At 34.9% G+C, this 16917-nt stretch overlaps 1 protein-coding gene across 3 annotated transcripts in view; it reads left to right on the forward strand.

The window, feature by feature from the left end:
* LOC132559270 (uncharacterized) overlaps nt 1–16917 on the forward strand; it is a 127541-nt gene that overhangs the window by 7987 nt on the left and 102637 nt on the right. The window contains exons 4-6 of one of the 3 annotated variants that reach the window (XM_060223981.1): nt 4608–4655; nt 6477–6524; nt 8493–9688. The exons of 1 other annotated variant lie outside the window; for it this stretch is intronic. In XM_060223981.1, the coding sequence (XP_060079964.1) occupies nt 4608–4655; nt 6477–6524; nt 8493–9150 (754 nt within the window). In that variant the 3' untranslated portion in view covers nt 9151–9688. Of the gene's footprint in view, nt 1–4607; nt 4656–6476; nt 6525–8492; nt 9689–16917 lie in introns of those variants that run through there. One more of the 3 variants, XM_060224053.1, reaches the window with a different exon arrangement.

The raw sequence follows: 16917 nt of genomic DNA on the forward strand, positions 1-16917 counted from the left end.
GTATATTTTGATATAAGATGAATATGTCAAACATAGAGTGTCTAGAATTTTTGTTCCTGTACAGATTCATTATCTATACTGTGAATCCATGGCCTATAAATTCTAATTCAGTTTTAGAAACTGTAATTTGTCTGGTTTTTGTTATCATAAATGTAGTTCTAACTTAGCCATCCTCAGGTTACTTGTTTGGTAGGAACTCAATCCAATATGTATACAGTACTGTTTGTGTGGGAATTTTTTCCCAGAGTAGTATATGTGCTAATATCTATCATGGCAAATCGATCCTGAGATAGCATCCTGTAGCTAGTCTTGCAAAATGTGGTGATTATAATTTTCCCGAGTGTGATCACGTTTTTTCCAAGAAGGTTGACCTTTGGAGACATGATTTCCTTAATAATTTTGTCACGAGTTGGAAGGGTACAAATGCCAAAAAAAAAGTGTTTGTTTATAAACAAGGTTTAGGATACCATACAGACAAAAAAGTGTTTGTTTATAAACAAGGTTTAGGATACCATACAGATAAAAAAGTATGTTTGAAGAGAAACTGTGAGTCTGGTCCAGAATTGAAGTGTCAAAACTGCAAAAATGTATTTAAAACACAAAGAAAACTTAAAACAACATGAGAAAATCCATGGTGAACATGCTTGTCATATTTGTGGGAAAACATTCATTTTGAAAAATAAGTTTAAAAGACATGTTAAGCTGTGTGTTTAATGATATGATGTCAATAACACATCGTACACATCAGAAGCAGTGTATTCAGATACATGTATGATATGTCAATAACACATTTACTGTACACATCAGAAGCTGTGTATTCAGATACATGGATGATATGTCAATAACACATTTACTGTACACATCAGAAGCTGTGTATTCAGATACATGAATGATATGTCAATAAGACATTTACTGTACACATCAGAAGCTGTGTATTCAGATACATGTATGATATGTCAATAACACATTTACTGTACACATCAGAAGCAGTGTATTCAGATACATGTATGATATGTCAATAACACATTTACTGTACACATCAGAAGCTGTGTATTCAGATACATGTATGATATGCCAATAACACATTTACTGTACACATCAGAAGCAGTGTATTCAGATACATGTATGATATGTCAATAACACATTTACTGTACACATCAGAAGCTGTGTATTCAGATACATGTATGATATGTCAATAACACATTTACTGTACACATCAGTAGCTGTGTATTCAGATACATGTATGATATGTCAACAACACATTTACTGTACACATCAGTAGCTGTGTATTCAGATACATGTATGATATGCCAATAACACATTTACTGTACACATCAGAAGCAGTGTATTCAGATACATGTATGATATGTCAATAACACATTTACTGTACACATCAGTAGCGGTGTATTCAGATACATGGATGATATGTTAATAACACATTTACTGTACACATCAGAAGCAGTGTATTCAGATACATGGATAATATGTTAATAACACATTTACTGTACACATCAGTAGCGGTGTATTCAGATACATGTATGATATGTCAATAACACATTTACTGTACACACCAGAAAAATAAAATGGCTGACAGGTGGCCATCTTGGATTTTGCCTATGAAATTTCATTATTACTATTTCTTGAGAAATAGAAATTGGATCTTTTTCTTTTTCCTGTGTGTTGATTTCCTTGGGTTCCCTAGTGTGCCTTTTCCTTTTTTTGGACTGATCATATAAACCAAATGGCTGACAGACAGCCTGTTGAATTTTGATGAGAAGGACTGAATTGACCTTTCCCAAATTTTAGATTTAAATCCCTTTGGTCACTACTTGTGCTATTTTTGATTTGAGGACTGATCAAAAAGCAGAATCGCTGACTGGCAGTCATTTTGAAATATGACTATAAAATTGTGATAGTGCCCTATCATCTGTGGACTCTAGATCTGTTCGCTCATGAATGAATACCAATTGACCAAATATCTTAACAGTGGAATGGTATTCAAATATTTGATGTGATATTTACCTCCCTTTAATCCCGTGGTTAGAATTATGGAGAAACATAGGCACTGGGTATGGAAGCATTTCCAGCTGAATTCTGACAAATCTAAAGCTGAATGTAAGCTTTGCTCGTCAGACAACGTAACGTTCGGTTTAGTATAAAATCACATTTATAAAGCAACAATTCTGATATGAATAAAATGCAAAACACATGAATGATAAGATATAAATATGTTTCTAACATGAAAGAGTAAACAAATGTGAAAGTCTGCTATTTTTTATTACCTAACTGTTGTCATGTGCTGGGCCATGTTTACGTATATATGGTGCATAGTAACAGCTGGAAACAAGAATCCCAAAAATTCACATCAACTGATTGGTTCTGAAAACGGAATTTTAAATAACCTATATATTCTTCCTTTTTATGGTAAGGTTTCCTACGAGTTACTCCTGGTGTGTTGGATTCTAAAGAGTAATTTACATCAGTGTCATTTAAACGATTAAGTACTAACTACGTCATACCTAGTTGCAATCGCTCAGTTGACAAAAGAAAATTTTTCCCATGTAGTCAATTGCTGTACTTCTTTGTTGTAGCATTTTGCTAGTATATATATGAATGTATGGCATTGACTCTGAATGTCAGGACATTGTTTGTTTTCTAAAAAAACAAAGTGATTGAAAAGCATGTCTGATGATTTGTGGGAGTCCACTAATATTATTCTATGTGCTATTTATTTTTGATGATTTAGATGATATGTGATTCACATTTAGATTAATATGCCCTCTTATGGAAGATTTTGTTATCCCCCATCCCACTAAAAGGCTAATGCAAAAGAACAAACATATTAATGCATTCAACACCAGCAGTAGTGTCAGCTATATTCTGTTCTATCAGGTGTCAAGGATAAACCTATTTCCCTCACAAGCCAACTGACCCCAGACATTTCTGATATTTAGTAATCATTCACATTTTGGTAAGTGTAACTATGGGTCGACTTATTGATGCATTGCTCTAGCTCTGCACATGACAGCAATTGGTCGATAGCATATTTTCAAGTTGTTAACTATTGCAATAGATTTTTAGTGCTATTTTTTTTTAACTTGATAAAAATACTACTTGAAAGCAAGATTTTTCACTGGGTTATTTCCAAATAGCTTATTTATTGACTTAGGGACTATTATTGAGTCACTTGTCTGTTGCAATAATATTGTAGTAATAATGATAGTTATTTTACTATTGCAACACTATCATGATAGTTTTTGGCTTCACCCCTTATTTTGATGTGCTGTAAGTTGAAGCCCAAATTAATCTACCATGAGTGGTAAACCACCTTCAGGGCTCTCACACCCCATTTTGGGGCTGGGGCACAGGGCCCCTAGAATTGGGAAAAATAGCTGCGTTTTCCTTAGAATTTGGAAAACTTGGGGTCTAAATTGGGAAAAAAAGATACTATTTTGCATTGGGAATGTGGTCGAATATTGGCCCCAAATCTGGCAGATCAAGAGCCCTGAGCCCTGCAAGAACTCAATTTATTATATATGCAATACCAATTCTGTTTTTAACATTTCAAAGTGATTTGTGGAGAATGTGGTAATAAATACCATGACAGGTTGGCCCTGAAAATAAGTTATACTTGCATTAACATGGTGTTTTTGACTGTCCTGAGTGTGATCAGGTTTTTTCATTAAGGCTGAATTCCTTACACATCATTTCTCAATCCACAAGCACGAACAATACAAATGAGATAAATGCCATAAAGTGTTCAGATACAAAACAAGTTTAAGATATTATACAGTAATAAAATGTGGCCCACATTTTGAACTTTTAATTTAAGTAAAAAAAAAAAGTTTGTGCTGTGGGACACTACCTCCTATAGTTCAAGTTTCAGGAGCATCATACTTTGGGTATTGATATGTCAAGTAGCACGGAGATTATAATGAATGTTGATGAATATATGTCTTCTATAGAGATATGGAAAGCTGATGAACATGAGTTTTGTACAGAAATATGCTCATGGAACTTTGATATAGAAATATTTAAGTAATTTGTAAGGGCGTGTATAGTCTTTTTTTGGCCACTTGTCTTGGTGTTTAGCATAATGAACAACAAATGTTTCGCTGTTGTTTAATCTTAGAATGACCCCTGACTTTTATAAGCTAACATTTATACAAATGAATTATCTGATCTATTTTCATACTGTCTAGTTGACTGTTGCATTGGCTGCTGGTAACTGCTTGAATAGCCTGACACTTCAGTGTGAAATTGTGTCAAATAATGATAAAGATTTCCTTGTATGAAGTGTTTGGTCAGGTTTAACGGAGCTTGTCTTTGTGTTAATGAAAATTAATCGTCATTTTAAGCAGGTTCTATCTGCAAAGCATTTTCTGTTTAATCAAATGAATTGATGACAGTTGAACCATTCCATAGCTATAGCTGTGACTGTGATTGTCTATGATCTATTGGTGGTTCGACTTATACGAAAAATGACAAATAACAGTTAGGATTCGGAGCAGAGTTGAATATAAGTTAACCATATTCTGCCCTACCTTGTTGACGTTTTCCCTTTGAACTCTGGTTGATGACAAACTTTTGCTTTCTCCGGTCACCAGGTCCCCGCGGACGACGCTGACTCTGAACCAGAGGATAGAAGTAATCAGGTAGGGATCAGCTCAATTGAGATGTATACTTGTACTTCAGGCCAGTGTTTCTAAATACTGTAGGTCAATATTAATAGAAGTATAAGGTCATTGTTACTAGATACTGTAGGTCATTGTTACTAGATACTGTAGGTCTATGTTCCTAGATACTGTAGGTCATTGTTTCTATATACTGTAGGTCATTGTTACTAGATACTGTAGGTGTATGTTACTAGACACTGTAGGTCTATGATACTAGATACTGTAGGTCATTGATACTAGATACTGTAGGTCATTGTTACTAGATACTGTAGGTCATTGTTTCTATATACCGTAGGTCATTGTTACTGGATACTGTAGGTCATTGTTACTAGATACTATAGGTCATTGTTACTAGATACTGTAGGTCATTATTACTAGATACTGTTACTAAATACTGTAGGTCAATATTAATAGAAATATAAGGTCATTGTTACTAGATACTGTAGGTCATTGTTACTAGATACTGTAGGTCTATGTTCCTAGATACTGTAGGTTATTGTTACTAGATACTGTAGGTCTATGTTACCAGATACTGTAGGTCATTTTTACTAGATACTGTAGGTCTATGTTACTGGACACTGTAGGTCTATGTTACTAGATACTGTAGGTCATTGTTACTAGATACTGTAGGTCTTTGTTACTAGATACTGACGGTCATTGTTACAAGATATTGTAGGTCATTGTCACTAGATACTGTAGGTCATTGTTACAAGATATTGTAGGTCATTGTTACTAGATACTGTTGGTCATTGTTACTAGATACTGTATTACTATGTTACTAGATACTGTAGGTCTATGTTACTAGACACTGTAGGTCATTGTTACATACTGTAGGTCATTGTTACTAGACACTGTAGGTCTATGTTACTAGATACTGTAGGTCATTGTTACATACTGTAGGTCTATGTTACTAGACACTGTAGGTCATTGTTACATACTGTAGGTCATTGTTACTAGACACTGTAGGTCTATGTTACTAGATACTGTAGGTCATTGTTACATACTGTAGGTCTATGTTACTAGACACTGTAGGTCATTGTTACATACTGTAGGTCATTATTACTAGACACTGTAGGTCTATGTTACAAGATACTGTAAGTCATTGTTACATACTGTAGGTCTATGTTACTAGACACTGTAGGTCATTGCTACTAGATACTATAGGTTTATGTTACTAGATACTGTAGGTCATTGATTCTAGGAACTGTAGGTCATTGTTTCTGGATACTGTAGGTCATGGTTACTAGATACTGTAGGTCATTGTTACTAGATATTGTAGGTCATTGATTCTAGGTACTGTAGGTCATTGTTACATACTGTAGGTCTATGTTACTAGACACTGTAGGTCATTGTTACTAGATACTATAGGTATATGTTACTAGATACTGTAGGTCATTGTTACATACTGTAGGTCATTGTTACTAGATACTATAGGTTTATGTTACTAGATACTGTAGGTCATTGTTACATACTGTAGGTCTATGTTACTAGATACTGTAGGTCATTGATACATACTGTAGGTCTATGTTACTAGATACTGTAGGTCATTGATACATACTGTATGTCTGTTACTAGATACTGTAGGTCTATGTTACTATATACCGTATGTCATTGTTACTAGATACTGTAGGTCTATGTTACTATATACTGTAGGTCATTGTAACTAGATACTGTAGGTCATTGTTACTAGATACTGTAGGTCATTGATTCTAGGTACTGTAGGTCTATGTTACTAGATACTTTGATGTTTCCCTTTTGAACTCTGGTTGATGACGAACTTTTGCTTTCTCCGGTCACCAGGTATCCGCGGACGACGCTGACTATGAACCAAAGGATAGAAGTAGTCAGGTAGGGATCAGCTCAATTGAGATGTATACTTGTACTTTAGGTCAGTGTTTCTAAATACTGTAGGTCTATGTTACTAGATACTGTTACTAAATACTGCAGGTCAATATTAATAGAAAGATTAGGTCATTGTTACTAGATACTGTAGGATACTGTAGGTCTATGTGACTAGATACTGTAGGTCATTGTTACTAGATACTTTAGGTCATTGTTACAAGATACTGTAGGTCATTGTTACTAGATACTGTAGGTCTATGTTCCTAGATACTTTAGGTCATTGTTACAAGATATTGTAGGTCATTGTTACTAGATACTGTAGGTCGGTCAATGTTACTAGATACTGTAGGTCATTTTTACTAGATACTGTAGGTCATTGTTTCTAGATACTGTAGATCATTGTTACTAGATACTGTAGGTCATTTTAACTAGATACTTTACGTCATTGTTACTAGATACTGTAGGTCTATGTTACCAGATACTGTAGATCATTGTTACTAGATACTGTAGGTCATTGTTACCAGGCACTGTAGGTCATTGTTTCTGGATACTGTAGGTCTATGTTACTAGATAATGTAGGTTTATGTTACTACATACTGTAGGTCTATGTTACCAGATACTGTAGGTCATTGTTACAAGATACTGTAGGTCATTGTTACTAGATACTGTAGGTCATTGTTTCTATATACCGTAGGTCATTGTTACCAGATATTGTAGGTCATTTTCACTAGATACTGTAGGTCATTGTTACAAGATATTGTAGGTCATTGTTACTAGATACTGTAGGTCGGTCAATGTTACTAGATACTGTAGGTCATTTTTACTTGATACTGTAGGTCATTGTTACTAGATACTGTAGGTCATTGTTACTAGATACTGTAGGTCGGTCAATGTTACTAGATACTGTAGGTCATTTTTACTAAATACTGTAGGTCAATGTTTCTAGATACTGTAGATCATTGTTACTAAATACTGTAGGTCATTGTTACTAGATATTGTAGGTCATTGTTACTATATACTCTAGGTTATTGTTACTAGATACTGTAGGTCATTGTTACAAGATATTGTAGGTCATTGTTACTAGATACTGTAGGTCATTGTTACTAGATATTGTAGGAGTATGTTAATAGATACTGTAGGTCTTTGTTTCTGGATACTGTAGGTCTATGTTACTAGATAATGTAGGTTTATGTTACTAGATACTGTAGGTCTATGTTACTAGATAATGTAGGTTTATGTTACTAGATACTGTAGGTCATTGTTACTAGATACTGTAGGTCTATGTTACTAGGCACTGTAAATCATTGTTACTAGGCACTGTAAATCATTGTTACTAGATACTGTATGACTATGTTACTTGATACTGTAGGACTATGTTACTAGGTACTGTACGACTATGTTACTAGATACTGTAAGTCTATGTTTCTAGATATTTTTAAGTCTATGTTACTAAATAATGTAGGTCTATGTTACTTGATGCTGTATAGGTCAGTGTTACTAGATTCTGAATATTCATTATGTTTGTTTTCATCTTTTTTATTCCTTTGATTGGCTTTCCTTTGTTAGAACATAATAGTGACATGTATGGTTAGCATTTTGATACATCATAATTTTTGTTAAAAAGTGAAAATTTAAATGGTTTTGTTTGAGTTAACATTTTCATAAATTACAACTAGTTGTTTTCATTGCATGAAGACACCACATATCAAAGTTCTGAAAGAAATGGTTCAATTGAAAATATGAAATGGAAAGAAATCAAATATTGGTTAAGGAATACTGTAAATTATAGGGCTGATATTGTTCAATGAAGAAATATGGAAAAAACAGAAACTAACAAACGAGATTATAGTCAGACTTTAAAATTTCACTTGGGAAAAGAAAAACTTTGGTTTTATTTGATAATCCTGGAATGACCATTAAATATGGTGTTGGTATATATTTATCTGCTTTTTTGTCATTCCTGATCTCTTACAGACTATCAGAAAATGGCTACAGTTCCCGCATGCTAGCTAAGCACTTCCAAGTTGGTCGCACACAGATCCTCAGAATTCTCAAATATAAGGAGAAGTTATTGGAAGTGTATGAGATAACTCCAAACAAGGACCAGTGGAAACGTATTGGGCGGCGGACGGAATATGAGGACATTAACAATCGCCTGTGGAGCTGGGTGCAGCAACTGATGGCATCATCTGCTAGTATCCGTATCTCGGGTCCGCTTCTCCGAGAAAAAGCACTGGAGATTGCTAAAGAGACCAAAAACACAGAGTTCAAGGCATCCAATGGCTGGCTGTCATCTTTCTTAAAAAGGAATAGCCTCCATTTAGACAGCCGCTTCAAGTGTCAAAATATTGAGCCGTCAACATCTAAACCCTCCACTCACCACAAACATTCTACTGTTGATCCTGCGGATTTAAAAGATACATTCCAAACAGATGGTTCTTCAAAGGACTTCTCTGGAAATATCTCAGCATATGATTGTTCCCCTGGATCTTTTGAAGAGTTCTCACAAAGCTTTTCTAAAAACGATGTCGCCATCAATGATTCAGTAACACATAATACTCCCACAGAGGACTTCCCTGTAGAACGAAACGATTTCATCTATGATAATTCAGTGAATGACTGCTCCCTCTGACATGAGGATACTGATGATTGATCTATTTCTGCTGAAAGTTGTTTATAATACTGGCTCAAAGTCAAAAGAACTTTATGTATTGGCTGTGATATGTTAAACATTTGTTGGTTGTTAGTGTCCATTGAAGGTAGAATAATGACAGATGCACTCTAAATGAACATGGAATAGTAATTCATCTTTCTGTCAGACAGGTAAAGAATGTCTGCTTACATAGATATATTTACAGTTGCGTTGTATGTTGTTTAGATGAATGGGCTGCGATGATCGAGTGTTTAAGGCGTCTCGCCATCTTTATCACTAGCCTCCCCCCCACCTCTGGGTTGTGGGTTCGCGACCTATGTAAGGCAGTCACCAGGTATTAGCTGCAGGTCAGTGGTTTTTCTACCGGAACTCTGGATCCTGAAGTGACCCTGGTTGTTCGTAGGACGTAAAGCAACAATAAGCCATCTCTAGATGAAGCTTGTCATTGCCTGTATTTATATCAATGATAAAGGTACATGGCTATTAGGTTTGTGCGAGAGTATGTGATCATTTTTTGTATGTGAATGTGAAATGTTCATTTAAATGTGAAGGTACATCTAGATGTAATTTTACAAGATATCAATTAATTGAAATAAGTAAATAAAAACATGAATCATTTACTTTTGAAACAATTTTGTTGTTGTAAGTGTTGTCAAAGACAGCTAAGGTATTGCCAGCTAATGGTTCTACTCAGTATTGAACTCAGTGTTGTTCTAATAAGCTACGTACCAGATAACTTGTTTATTCAGTGTTTTAGGAACTGTCCTCGGTTACTTTCTTCTGTATCTACATCCAAATTTATTTACAATAGTGTAACTACATATTTCACTTGGTAGATTAAGTTACCCAAACTTAGAAATGCTAAGAATAAACAATCTTAAGTTGATCTGTCTTATACTCACTCAGGGACATTATCAAATGATAATGAATGAGATTATTGTGATATTACTGTATACATTAAACTTTCTCAGTAGTTCAACTTTTACCCTTTTGTCAATCTTTCAATTGAAATTGAAATAAGTGTTTTTTATGTATTTTGTGGGAATTTAAAATGATTAAAAAATGAACAGTTTTACTCGAGGTGATAAAAATACCCTAGGTAAATGATAATCTGGAAAGAACAGAGAGCAACCGAGGATTACTTTACAAATGGAGTTGGAAACCATGTTTTCTTCAATAAATGAGAACGATATAATCATGATAATGTAAACGGATTTAAATGATCAGATCAGGTCTTATCCACAGATGAATTTTTTGATGACATGATGTTAGCAAACATGATATCAATACAAAATACTCATCTATAGTCAATTATTGTATAAACTCAATGATACCAACATTAACAGTTCAAACTTGTGAATTTGTGGTTTAACTTCTCCCGGAAAATGGTATGTGCAAGAACCATAAAGATGATCATCATATACTTGAATGCTTAGGAAATTCAATATGAAGTGTAAAATACAGAAAAACTCCAGTTTTTGGACTTCATTGGCTGCTGGTATTTGGGAAAATTGTAAAAACAAATTGGTACTGTCAGAGTTTCTATAAATATCCCCTGTAAGTTTGGTGTAATAAAGATGCGTTAATGAAGCCTGAAGTGATTATCATTCATCCTCTGAGGTTTCAATACCTCCATGATAGCTTGGTGTTTTGACTAGGGCATGGTCATCCCACAGTCTTTAAAAGTAGTGTCTATGGCATTGCTGGATAATTCACTAGTGAAAAAAGTGATCTTTTTTCATAACAGATTGCCTAAAAATTTTGTTGTAAGCAGGTCTTGTTTTAATGCAATTTGATTAAAAATGAATAAATAAAATCATAGTATGGTCATGAAAAGAAATGTTTAGTATGTTTTATTCTAGTGAAACAAGGATTATTTCACTTTTTCAAATCATTTTGATGTATTGGCATATTTATGGTATACTTAAAACTTGATATGGAAGTTACTTGAAAAAGGCTGAATTCTGAAGTGAATAAGGAAACATCAGTTTTATTACTGATATTGAAATGTGCTTAAAAGTGATAGAAACAGAATATAAATACATGACAGTCTGCTTAAAAACTTGTGAATGTTTTTCAGAAACAGAAAGTCTTGTCAAGATGGGACTTCCACTAATAAGTTTTGTATGGTGCATAAATGGCCCTTTCTAAAATTGCATTGCAATATTCAAGATGGCCACCATGACTGCCATCCTGAAATTCTTCCTATCATAATCACTGCCTACCCCCTACAATGAATTTAATGGTCTACAATTGATCTCAACTGTGGATTTAAGTCCACTGCTACAAAATAGACCAAGGATTCCATAACTTTTGAATATTTCATTTTCACTAGTTCCCTTGATCCAGGAAACAGAAGTTGCACCAAGCCAGGACCTTAATTAATGAGTTGTGTATGGTCCAAAGCTAATGATACTGACTCCTGTTCAAATTTGTGTTACTGTCAACTTGACTTCCAAGGCTGCTTCTGAACTGGAGTTGTATGAGACAGATCTTTGTGTGTGGTTTATAAATAGTAGCCCTAACTGAATTTGTGATATCTCGCTGATTCCAAAAGGCAGAAACTCGTACCTTCATTTCTTCTGAATAGAAATTTGTATGGAGACAGGACTTTAACTTGTTCTAAAGCATTTAAATAACAAGCAAAGTTATATACATAACATTAGAAAAAAATGCCTTCGAAAAGTTATTAACCTCTATAATTAACAGCAGGCTGACTAAATTAGCAAATGAAATGTTATGTTAGAGGTAATGTGTTGGCCCCCTGAGACCTTTCAAAAATGTGTTTCATTTGTAAACAAAGAGTGCAAATGAGTCTGAATGACTTTTACTATTCAGCAAATGGACGAAAGTGTCAAGTCAGCTGTCAAGTTGTCTGGACACATTTTCATCCTAATAACACTCTGATGCTGCAGGCAGTCTGGGGGACAGTTGATGTTTCTTTCATTCTGCACCTTATTACAGGCATTAGAGGAAAGATGGCTGTACTTGTGGTGATTTTGTGCAAGAGCAGGTGTTCGTTGGTTGTTAACCAGAATTTTGATAGTCAGGTTCTACTGTGATAAATTGTTTTATTCTCAAAGAAGCAAATGGAATATTTAAGTATTAATGCAATGATAAAAAGTAACACTTCTTGAATAGGTGTTCACCATGGATTCATGTGTAAAATTTCTCTGAAATGAAGAAGTGCCACTAGTACTCTGACCGGAATGACCTCTTTTGTTAATGTGTAATTGTATGAGGAACATATATTTAAGTTTAGTTGTCTTACCATAGTTCTCAGAAAAGTAACATTTTCTCACACCTATAGACATTCTTACATTCTTAATATTTCATTCAACATCTCACAATATTTTTAATTATGTAAAACAATAATTTGATTTGTATATTTCAAATTTACAATACATGTGTTTTGCTAATTTTGTTATTGTAGAATTTTTTTTTTTTTTTTTTGAAAGTCACAGCCATATTATTGTCAAATATTGTATTGCTGAGACAAACGGGGGTAAATTTCACATATTGTATTCGAAAGTTAGAAAACATTGAAGCTGTAGTTGTGACTTAATGTTGAGACCGTCTCCTTTCCTTTCTAGTTTTGGGGATGAGGACTGGGCAATGTACATGGTGCGCCCTCAGGCTCAGAAGAAGAAAACTCGCATGGAGCTGCCACTGGAAAAGAAAATTGAACTGATCCGAGAATATAAAAAATCACCCAAGCCACGTCAAAAAGCCTTCGCCATGAAGTACGGACTTGGACGCTCGACAGTTTCAGATATCCTTAAGAAATCTGATTTCTACATGAAGCAGTATGAGGAAAATGCCGATTTGAATAAGCGCCGGTTCCACAACTCATGTAAGTTTGAACAACTTAATCGCTTCATGTGGAGCTGGTATCTTGAGGCTCGAGCACGTGGGATCCCTGTGTCGGGCACACTCATACAGGAACGCTCTCTAAAGTATGCACACGAGCTCAGAATGCCAGATTTCAAGGCATCCAATGGTTGGCTGCAGAGCTGGAAGTCCCGCTACTCAATCAAATCCTTCAAAGTGTCAAACAATGATACGGTCAGATCACGAGTGGACTTTGTACCAAACAATCCACAGGATGACAGTGCTAGGATAGAAGTGGTGCCACATGTATTGGATATGCCTGCTACAGGTGTGGCACCACCAATGCCTCCAGGAATTGCCTCCACTATGAGCCCTGGGGCCCAGGACTGTAGTAAGATTGGACTAATGCCAGCCAATCTCCTGTACCACAAGCCATCAGGATTGTCAGATGGAGAAAAATCTGAGGGAAAAACAGGAGGTAGTCAAGATGATATATTGCCACAGAAAACAGATATTGGGGTTGATAGTGAAGATGAAAAGGAAGAGGATACTGACGACACTGATACAGAGGATAGCGAACCAAGGAGTCAAGAAACTGTGTTAAAACAAGATTTAACAAACGAAGACTACAATACACCAGCAAGGAGCACAGATATTGCCTCTAGGGCCCAGTATCCTCCCCCAACATCAGCTAGCTATCAAACACAACAGGCACCCAGTAGTTATTTATCAAATACTGTAAAAGCCTATCAGTCAGCATATAAAGAATACCCTGGAACTCAAAGTACAGATTACCACATATCACCCAGCGAGTTTGATTTACATGCAAAACACTACTTAGAGAAAAATTTTCAATCCCCCCGTACTGATTTCCAACTGCAGACATCTTTTGATCCCCAAGGAAAAGCATACAACCTAGGTGGTCCAACAAATTCTCAGTCGCAGCACTTTAAAGTACAGTCCTCTGGCTTTGACAGTCCAGGGCAGCAGTCCTCGCCAGGTTATATAGCTCCCAATACGACCAACTATCACACACCTCACCATTTCAGTGTACAACCCTCAGAGTTTGAATCTCAGCACAAGGATCCGTGTGATTGAAACCCAATCACTACCTGTAAATCAATATTGTGTTACATGCATTTTGTGTAAAACTAATGACTATTTAATTCAAAAGGCCAAGTGATTTGTTTTTTTTACAAATAAGTAACATGTATACATGAACAAATAACAAATCCAAGGACATAATTAATGACTGAATATTAACATGTTGAACAAGGAAATGGGTCAAAATTTGAAATGGGACAAATTCCTTTTTGTAATACTTAAAAGGAAATGTACTGAACATATATATCATATTTATCATTTTAGATTTTGTTACATTTTTTTAATCTAATATTTATGACTTTTTGATAATGACTTTTAAATGACATGAAATGTGAATTTCAATAATTATACAGAGGTCCACTTTGTGTTAAGTGCTGGCACAACAAGGACCTAATTTTGCTTGGCCTTAGCCATTCTTTTGACATTTACTATACAATCATCATTTTATTGTTATTGAAGGTGCAAGAAGGGAAGGAATTAAACTGGTTTTGATATGGTAAAATAATTATTTTTCTTGGGGGATCATTTTTCATTTGATTTGTTGGTAATCCAGAATTTATGTCCACGAAATGATGGATAAAAGTTACCATGAATTGTAGTACAATTGGAGTTCTCCAAACCAACCATGCATGGGACATAAATATTTAGCCAGTGTAGGGAGGTTTTGGTTTGTAGAAGTTAAACCAGTAGACCATTTGGACTCGGATATAATTGAACCAAATCCGTTTTGTACATTACATTAACCTTTCTGTTCGCATTCAGCATTTACACAGCACATGCCAAACTGAATACAGAAGATACAAAAGAGCTTTATAGAGTAAAAATATATTGGTAGAAAGGTAAAACAGTGATAGTTGTATACTTGCAACAGAAAGAAATCTGTGCGTTGTCCAGCGATCTTGGAAGTAACGTTACATGCAGCCCAGTTAGCTCCTGTCCAATGGTCGGCTTGTCTGAAAGTGTTACCAGCTACAATACTGTAATATATTTGATGAATATGTGTTTTTGTTGATCAGTATAAAAGCTTATTTTCTAAAACAACACTTGATTTTTATTCTGTATGTGTTGAAACATCATTATTACCCAGGATTTAGATGTGTAACTGCAGCTTTCTAAGTCAGCACCAGTACTTCATGTTATCTGTATATTGCTGTAGCTGTTTCTCACTTCGGTGAAACAATGGACTTATTCGATATGGTTTCAGTTTTTCATAGGAGATAGTTATACCTTATGTTAATATTAATGGTTCTGATCAGGGTAGGTATTGTGTACAAAGCCTACCCGTGACAGGCATACTTGCTAGAGGTAAAGCCTGTGTCACCACAGTTCTTGATTTCATGGTCCGCTGGCCGGAACTTGGGTCTTGATTGTTCAGGTAAGGTTGGTTTTCAGAAGTGATTTTCAGTATATTTCAATCATTTGGGACACAAAATTGGTTTGGTTTTCAGAATTGAGTGGGATCAGTATTGGGAAGGTTTTCTATAATAAAGAGAAAGTCATTCTGTACATGGCCAGTTCATTCAATTTCAAGAGATGATCAGTTTTGAGGAGTTTGAGGAAGTAACACTGTACTAGCCACAAATTCAAGCCATCAAACTTGGCATGCAGAGTCCTAAGGTTGGTTTATATATACACGTTTTATATTGATAATGAAATAGTATTTTACTTTAATTTTGAGGAATCTATTTTCTAGCTCTAGGATGTAGCTAGACATCAGAATGCATGCACAGGTCTGTACTCCTCGTGGCTGGCCTGAACCACTGAAGAGACCAGTTTGTTATTTGATATCTCGATGATGAAGTGTTGGTTGTACATGCTATTTAGTCGTTAATGAGATCTTAAGATATCTTAATTCCAATTTTAATAGTTCAGAAACTTGTCTCTTCACTTTTGAAGTGTGTCTCCTTCTTTGCAGTGCACTAGTTAAAATGAAAGTTTTGTTCTTAATGAAGCAAATTAATTGCCATTTTTTAAAAGTTTGCATATAGTGTTGCCCTTATGTCAGCTTGTCCTGTTCTTAATTAGTGTTAAATCCTGTGAATCTCTCATCAGATTGGGTTAAATTTCTTAACCTTTTCACATTAAGGTGGTCATCAGTGAGGCTAAAGGGTCAGAAGTCACATCGTGAATGGGAGAGTGGGTGTTTCTGTCATATCAGTTATATTTTCTATTGATTTTATTCTTTTTGTCACACATTAAATTTCCACCTCCTGTCCTATGTTTTAATTTATTATCACTGTTAAATGTGTACCTGGTCTGGAGGGGACACATTAAAGTGACAATAGATCACCCAATATATTTATATACCAACTTTTTGGCCCCAACATTCTCATCCAGTTATCTAAAATTTTCTTTTTTCAAATGCTATTAAGATAGAGCAGAAATAAATGTTGGAATGTTCACAAAGGAAATGTTATTCCATTGACTCTAATGGAGGTCTTTCATCATATAAATTTAAACACTATCACCTAAAATCAGTTTACAAAATTTCTAACAATTCAAATCTTAAATTGTTTTTGATCCTGACTGAGGATTTTCACCTTTTTTTTGTTTTTGATCCTGACTGAGGATTTTCACCTTTTTTTTGTTTTTGATCCTGACTGAGGATTTTCACCTTTTTTTTGTTTTTAATCCTGACTGAGGATTTTCACCTTTTTCTGTTGTACTTGTTGTGTTGTTCATGTTGTTATATATTGAATGAATAAAGAAAATGAAACATTTTGGTATGGAGAGGACAATATTGGAAATGGAGAAGGGGACATATCTGGCTATGAAATTGACACTGATATAATGTACAAGAGGTTCCAGGTT

This window comes from Ylistrum balloti, unplaced genomic scaffold, assembly GCF_031769215.1.
Source record: "Ylistrum balloti isolate Yb309-2 unplaced genomic scaffold, AGI_CSIRO_Ybal_v1 Utg369568, whole genome shotgun sequence".
NCBI classification, from domain to species: domain Eukaryota; kingdom Metazoa; phylum Mollusca; class Bivalvia; order Pectinida; family Pectinidae; genus Ylistrum; species Ylistrum balloti.